Source organism: Perca fluviatilis, chromosome 9, assembly GCF_010015445.1.
Source record: "Perca fluviatilis chromosome 9, GENO_Pfluv_1.0, whole genome shotgun sequence".
NCBI classification, from domain to species: Eukaryota; Metazoa; Chordata; class Actinopteri; order Perciformes; family Percidae; genus Perca; species Perca fluviatilis.
The window spans coordinates 40,651,183-40,657,845 of NC_053120.1; the positions used below are offsets into that span (position 1 = coordinate 40,651,183).

Genomic DNA, 6,663 nt, shown 5'->3' on the forward strand with positions numbered 1-6,663 from the left:
TACAGAGCAACATTAGCATTAGAGCTGGTTCATTTGATGAATGTACAGTAAGTCCAATATTCAACAGGCAAATATCTGTCTCTTCAGGTGCTCAACAAGTTCGCCAGCTCGCCACTGTGTCTGTTGTTTGGTGCTGACCAGGTAGTGTACAGTGGGATTTTTTTAGATTTTACTCTGAGAGCAGATACCTGTTTCACCTGAAAACCAAGCTGTGAGAGCGGTGAGAGTGAACCAAAACAGTAAAGTTCCAGCCGGACAGTTAAACACTCACTAGGAAACTCCTTACTAAAGCTGAGGGGAGCAGCTGATTTGGGCGATAATTGTCTGTACATTCACATTCACTAGGAGCAACCCCTTTCACATTGTCATTTAATACAGTGTGATTATAAAACCTATCGCTTATCAGAGTAAATGGTGCATTTGTTGGGGACTATTTTCAGTGGTGGAAATAAACTACAGTGCCCATGTTGATTGTAATGAAGGAACCCAGTGCCACAGTGTGGCTCATTGATGTGTTTTGATAGTTTTTGGAACAATGGAGCTCTACGGCACAGAGGAGTAAGATATATCAGGCTCTGAATACATGCGCGCTTGTTAATAGGATCAATTCATTGTTGGCTTTGGTCTTTGTTGGAAATAAGAAAAAAATTAAATATCAACGGACTTGTACTTAATTAATGTTTTTTAAGACAATCAGATGTGGATTCAACTCAACTGTTATTTTTTGTTGTTTTTAGGGCTTTTAACCAAATAGTCTGTTAAAGTCAGCCTTGGTGAGGGTAGCCTACTGTACCTCTTTGTCTTCATGATTTTTGACACATTTTCTGCAAATGATACAGCAACAACTTCTTTAAATCAAAAACAGCAGCTACACACGTGAGCCCCATTAAATGACCATTGAGCAGTGTGTCAGACAATAGAGGCCTGGATATTACTGTTTCTGTTTCCATACAGCATATTAAGGCAGAAAACTACGACACAGAATGTCACTGTCTGAGCTGCTAATGCATCCCGTTGCAAACAAGGTAAAAATATGTTATGTGAAAGAAAGGGGGAAAAGTCAGGAAAATCATGATGACATATGGCTACACACAAAAATATACGCTGTGCTTAACAGAACATCAAGCTACAGCCTCAGAAATGAACTTGATTTGCAACACAAGTTTTATTGAGCATTGTGAACTTCATGGCCACTGCATTGTTAGTTATTTTGTGTAACCCTGTGTTACACTAAAAGAGGGAGATTAGGTGTTCACATAACAGGATTCTACTAGTAATCACATGCAGATTTCTCTGATTTTATGTTTTTATTACATCATGTTAACTCACTGCAGTGATACTGTAAGAGTGCACAATATATTTAACTAGTGCTGTCTGGGAAACTGCTGTAAATTCTGTTCAAAGATGACACACTTCCATAATTCATTGTACAGGTCAGTGGGCTTGTTTTGCGCCTGACGTCCATACTGTGGTTATTTCAGTGGAAACGCTGTCCAGTTCAAGTGTTGTGAAAGCAGCAGACATTTTGTTGTGCTTTGTGAAACACCCAGTAACAGCCAGTCCTGTTGCGTAGATGATCCCAGTTTTAAAAACTGTACTGAAGTGATAGTGGAATCCCTCAAAATGATCCAAAATGTGAAACCACAGAAAGTGAAGACTGCATGGTTTATTTTTATGTTCATGTACAGCCAGTTTGGTCGGAGCTGTGCGGTGCCATTTGTCTTTGACCCAACACAGATGTCATTGAGTGATTTGATGTAGTGGTTTATTTATTATTTATTTTCCAATAAATTAAAACATTTTTTTAAACTCTTGGAACAAACCGACATCTTTCTTCTCAACAATCCCCGTTACATTTTCAGTCCAGTCACACTGCAGAGGCTGCAGACATGTGACTTCCTTTTAACTCTTGTCGTAACTCTGCTATGTGAGCGGGACCGATACGACAGCAACCCCCTAATGAACAGACAACAGACACTGATCAGAGAGTACAGAAAAACAGGATCAAAACTTAAAAAAGGAAGAGAAAACAGTCCACCGTACCAATCAAAGCAGCACCTTGCTTCATCCATGTGCGACTTAGTTTGGGTATTGATGCGGATGTGTTCCCAGATGTTAGCCACCTTTGGGAGGAGAAACATCCAACAGTCAGCAGTAGTGGAAAAAGTACTCCAATCCTTTACTACAGTAAAAGTAGCATTACCACATTGTGAAAATACTCCATTACAAGTAAAAGTACAAAAGTATTATCAGCAAAATGTACTTAACAATATAAAAAAGTTAAAGTACCGATTATGCAAAATGGCTCCTTTCAGAGTGTTATATATTGTTTTATTGTTAGGGATGTAACAATACACTTAACTCCCAATTCAATACTATTTTAAGTTCACAATACGATTTATTTTATTTTACAACACTCACAGAACAACTGAACAGCTGCAGACAAATAACAAATATTCCTTTGTTCATATAAACTGCCAAACAACAGATGTGTCCTCACTAAACGTGCAACTGAAACTGTATTTCATCTTAATAAAAAAATTATTTTTTTTTTAAATCCCACATCCAAATGACTAAATAAATAGAAAGAAGTCAAACAAGTGATATTAAAAGTAGACTACGCCCTAGGCTGTTTAAAACTTACATGGCGATTGATTTTTATCGGTTATATTCTTTACACATTCATATAGATTTTTAACCAATTCAAGATTTGTATGACTTAATATTCTGTGGGCAATTTAATCTATAAATGCATCATGTAATCTGATCATATGTTATGCTCTAAATCTGCAAAGTGATTTTAAAGTAACTATAGCTGTTAGATAATTGTGGTGGAATAAGAAGAATCGGATTTTTGGCCGTCCTTTTCATGGTGACTTAAAATAAGTGATCAAAGGATGTTTGGTATTCTGTTGAAGGAGACTTTGACATGTCACATCTGTTGCTGTGCTGTGACCTAACTATTAAAACTCCTTGACTACAGACTCACCCATGCTTAGTGTCCCAGTCCTCTCCACTGTTGGGGTACACCACCCAGCTCATGTCTGGGCCCAGCAGGGATCTGCCAGAGTCCAGCAGTGGCTCCACCAGCGTTGCTGAGCAGCAGTTGACTCCTACAGCAACCAGCTGCGTGGATCTGTTAGCCATCTGCACGGCGTCTGTGAACGGGCTGCCATCCGATATACACTTCCCATCCTGACAGCGTTTGTGGACAAAATGGGAGTTGTTTTGACACACTGCATGACAGTTACCAATGAATGGACACTAGTTATACTGTTTATCAGCAATGATTACCTTACAAGAGAAGGAAAGCCAGGCTTTAGAGTTTGGGAACTCCTTGAGCAGCTCAACCAGAGCCTCCGCCTCTTTGATACTTGGGATTGTCTCAAAAGCAATGAGGTCCGCTCCCGCTGCTGTTACACAGTCGACCTGCGGCCGATGCCAAATTTTAAGCTCCTTGGAAGAGAAAAAAAAGACACCTGAGACCATTGATTATGACTTAATTCTAAATCAATCAATCCATTTTGATTTAGTTAGTTTTAATTCTTGGTGGAGTGCTAAACCCAAAATCCAATAGGAATGTTCCTAAAAGTAAAGAAAAGGTAGCACATCTAAAGTTCCCAAGTTGAGGAGGGCAAAATATTGTCATTTGACTTGTTTAATTAAAATCACGTCACAATAGATCAACCCTGACGCGTTTCGGCACAAAGCCAAACGCTCTGAAGAAGGCTTTGTGCCGAAACGTGTAAGCGTTGATTTCTTCACAATTGTTTTTATTTGTCACATAAAATGGTACGAGGTACAATTCCAGTGAAGTGTTATCCCATCAGCTCCTTCAATTTGTGCATGATTTATCATAGAATTAATAAGAAATTGTTCTATTAAAGGGTCATTTATACAGAGATACGCTATAACCAAGTCTGAACAAGTTAACAAATTATTCAGTAATAAGTAAATCAAAATGTAGGTCAACATTCCAGTTTTTATTTTCTATGTGTCACTTTCACACAGCATGCACATTTACTTCTTATGTAACTTGTATAAGCAGCTGAGAGCCACTCACTTCAATACTCATCTCCTCTGCATAAGCCCCGGTGTACTCAGCGCCGTTGAGCAGAAAGGCCCCGTACGGTCCAACAGAGCCTGCCACCAGGGGACATCTCTGCCCTTAAGAGATCCAAAAACAAAACACAATGACATAGCATCACAGCTCACAGAGACGCAGTGTTTCCCATCTTAAAATATATCAAAGACGTACAGTTTAATACCTGTCGGGCCAGTGTCGGAGACGAATCTCTGGACAGTCTCTTTGGCCAGGTGAACTCCAGACATCAGCAGCTCTCTGGCGCGTTCAGGGCTCACGTCCAGGTGACTGATGAATCCTGGAATACTTGCCTGGTATGTCGCTGATGTGATAACATCAGCTCCACTGATGAGAAACCTGTTGATATTTATTACGCCATCAACTATCACAGTTACAGTCACAGTTTAACAACTCCTTTCTACAATTGCTTATCATTTTGCATCAAGGCTCAATATTTTGTAGGGCTGCTGAAACTAATGATTATTATAATTTTTTATTAATATGCTAATTATTTTCTCGATTAATGGTTTGGTCTATAGAGAATCGGTGAAAAATACCCATATACACAATATCATAGAGCACAAAGTGATATCATTATTAAATGTCTTGTTTTCTCCCCCAAATATTCAATTTTTTTATAATGTAAGACCAAAAAAAACAGCAAACAAGGGACTGTTTTGGTTGCAGCTCTAATTTAGCATGGACCTACCTGTAATGAGCATCTCTTATGGCCTGGGGATTAGTATGGAGAAGCCTGGCGCTCCACAAAGGATCTCCCTAGGTGTTCCAAAATATACACATGAAATATGAATGGTATATTAATATTATATTTGCAATTTATTTATAAATTGATCAACATAAAAGCATACTTACTACAGATCATATACCAGAAGCTAAGAGCGTTGAATAAGTTAACAACCCTCAGACAGAGGCAATTCACACAGGGCCAATGGCATCACCTTGTGCATTTATTATTGACTTTACTGCTAAAGCCTTTCTCCAGTGGTGGAAAGTAACTAATAATAGTACTACTAAATTACTCTAGTGTACTCCGAGTCTGAGTTTTTCAATGTATGCCTCTTAATACTTTTACTCCAGTACCTTTATTTGTCGGCTGTAGGTACTAGTTACTCTGCAGACGAACATTTGTAAAAACCTATCATGAGCATATAAAACATCTTAACACAAATTAAACCACCCAACAGTCTATCAAATAATAACAACTAGAAAATGCATTTCCTGCAGAAAAGGCGTGTGAATGCCGAATAGCTACATTTTGATATTTGAATGTTTTTTGTATGCAGAAGTTAGAGGCGACCAAAGAAAGTTGAAGCATAAATAATTGGATAACAATAACCCGCTGTCATTGGTTACCATTGGAACACAGCTCCTGGACCTGCAGGCTGGCTAAGTCTACAAGGTCAAAATGACTCCGTTTTCATTTTGTGCACCTGTCTAAACTCCAATGTCTTACTTATTTACCTATTTATACAGTCGCTTATTATACGACCATGCAAGAATAACCACGGTCAATACGTCTAAGGCAGTTTCACTGTGTGTGTGTATGTGTCTTTTTAATAAAATACCAAATAAACAAGAGTTGGACTTCACTCATTCCTGAAGTCACACTTTGATAAATTCCCCTATGTTCAGTGTAGCCTACGGGCTGGGAAATGTGAATCTGAATTAGAACCAGTGCTGACTGATAGAGTATAGAGACCTAATATTAATAATAATGCAGTGAAGCAGCGGACTGTATTTTTTATTCATCTGTGACGTTTCACCTGTAAATTGGCTCCTTGCGCTTCTAGTTCAGTCGCTAGTCCGCCATCCAGTATTAATGGTCCATTATCGTTCATGTAAAGTCTTAGACGAGCAGAAGAAGCCATGGAGAAACACTTTAATTAAGAGGCACTAAGTCTTTGCTTTTTAAAATGAAACGTCTACATGACTATGCGTAAAATACTCGGAGAAAATGTACAGACTGTTGTCGTTCCGGGTAAAAATAAAGGTTCAAAGGTTGCGTTTTGAGCCGCTCGAAATTTAAATAATTGAGGTGATTCCAACCTCTACCATACCACCAGATCACCACAAGATGGCGCATGAAAGCATGAAACAATGACAATTAGGTAGAGCTGGAAGATTGTGTTGGGTTGCCTGTAAACGTAGTCCAGCCATATGTCAATGAGCCCAGCATAGTCCTTTTCCCTATTCACCTAACGTACCCTATTCATATTCACTTGTGTAAATTCAGCTAATTGCGTGGTGTCTCTGACGGGTTTGACCACTATATTGTATGTTGTATACTTCATGTTACTTTTGAATGATGTATTTTTGTTAGTATTCACTGCTTCGTGCTTCACTGGTAAAGGTTAAAGTAGTTAAACTTCTATTTTTTATTTCAAGAACAACTGCCATGTAGGTTGTTAGCATAGGTTGTTAGGTGGATGTACCATAAATGCACCTTGACTTGTCACTGGCAGTTCACACATGACCCGCCATACTCTGCTTCTGATTGGCTTACTCTGTACGAAGGCAACAAACATGAGCCAATCAGAGACAGAGTAGGGTGGATCATG

General features: G+C 38.8%; 1 protein-coding gene across 1 annotated transcript; it reads right to left on the reverse strand.

Moving 5' to 3' along the window:
- Positions 1–1,146: 1,146 nt before the first annotated feature.
- zgc:172121 (uncharacterized protein LOC337599 homolog) lies at positions 1,147–6,097 on the reverse strand. Its single transcript, XM_039810122.1, has 8 exons — positions 5,869–6,097; positions 4,794–4,861; positions 4,269–4,441; positions 4,064–4,167; positions 3,295–3,456; positions 2,990–3,195; positions 2,044–2,123; positions 1,147–1,956 (listed from the first exon to the last, which is right to left on the reverse strand). Exons 1-8 carry the CDS (start codon positions 5,971–5,973, stop codon positions 1,868–1,870), a joined length of 987 nt encoding a protein of 328 aa, XP_039666056.1. The 5' UTR covers positions 5,974–6,097; the 3' UTR covers positions 1,147–1,867.
- Positions 6,098–6,663: the final 566 nt, after the last annotated feature.

Coding starts and splice junctions, on each gene's coding strand:
- zgc:172121 (XM_039810122.1), bottom strand. CDS start 5,973: ATGGCTTCTTCTGCTCGTCTAAGACTTTACATGAACGATAATGGACCA. Junction 4,862..5,868: donor CGCAAGGAGCCAATTTACAG/GTGAAACGTCAC, acceptor TGGAACACCTAG/GGAGATCCTTTGTGGAGCGC. Junction 1,957..2,043: donor GCAAGGTGCTGCTTTGATTG/GTACGGTGGACT, acceptor TCTGTTCATTAG/GGGGTTGCTGTCGTATCGGT.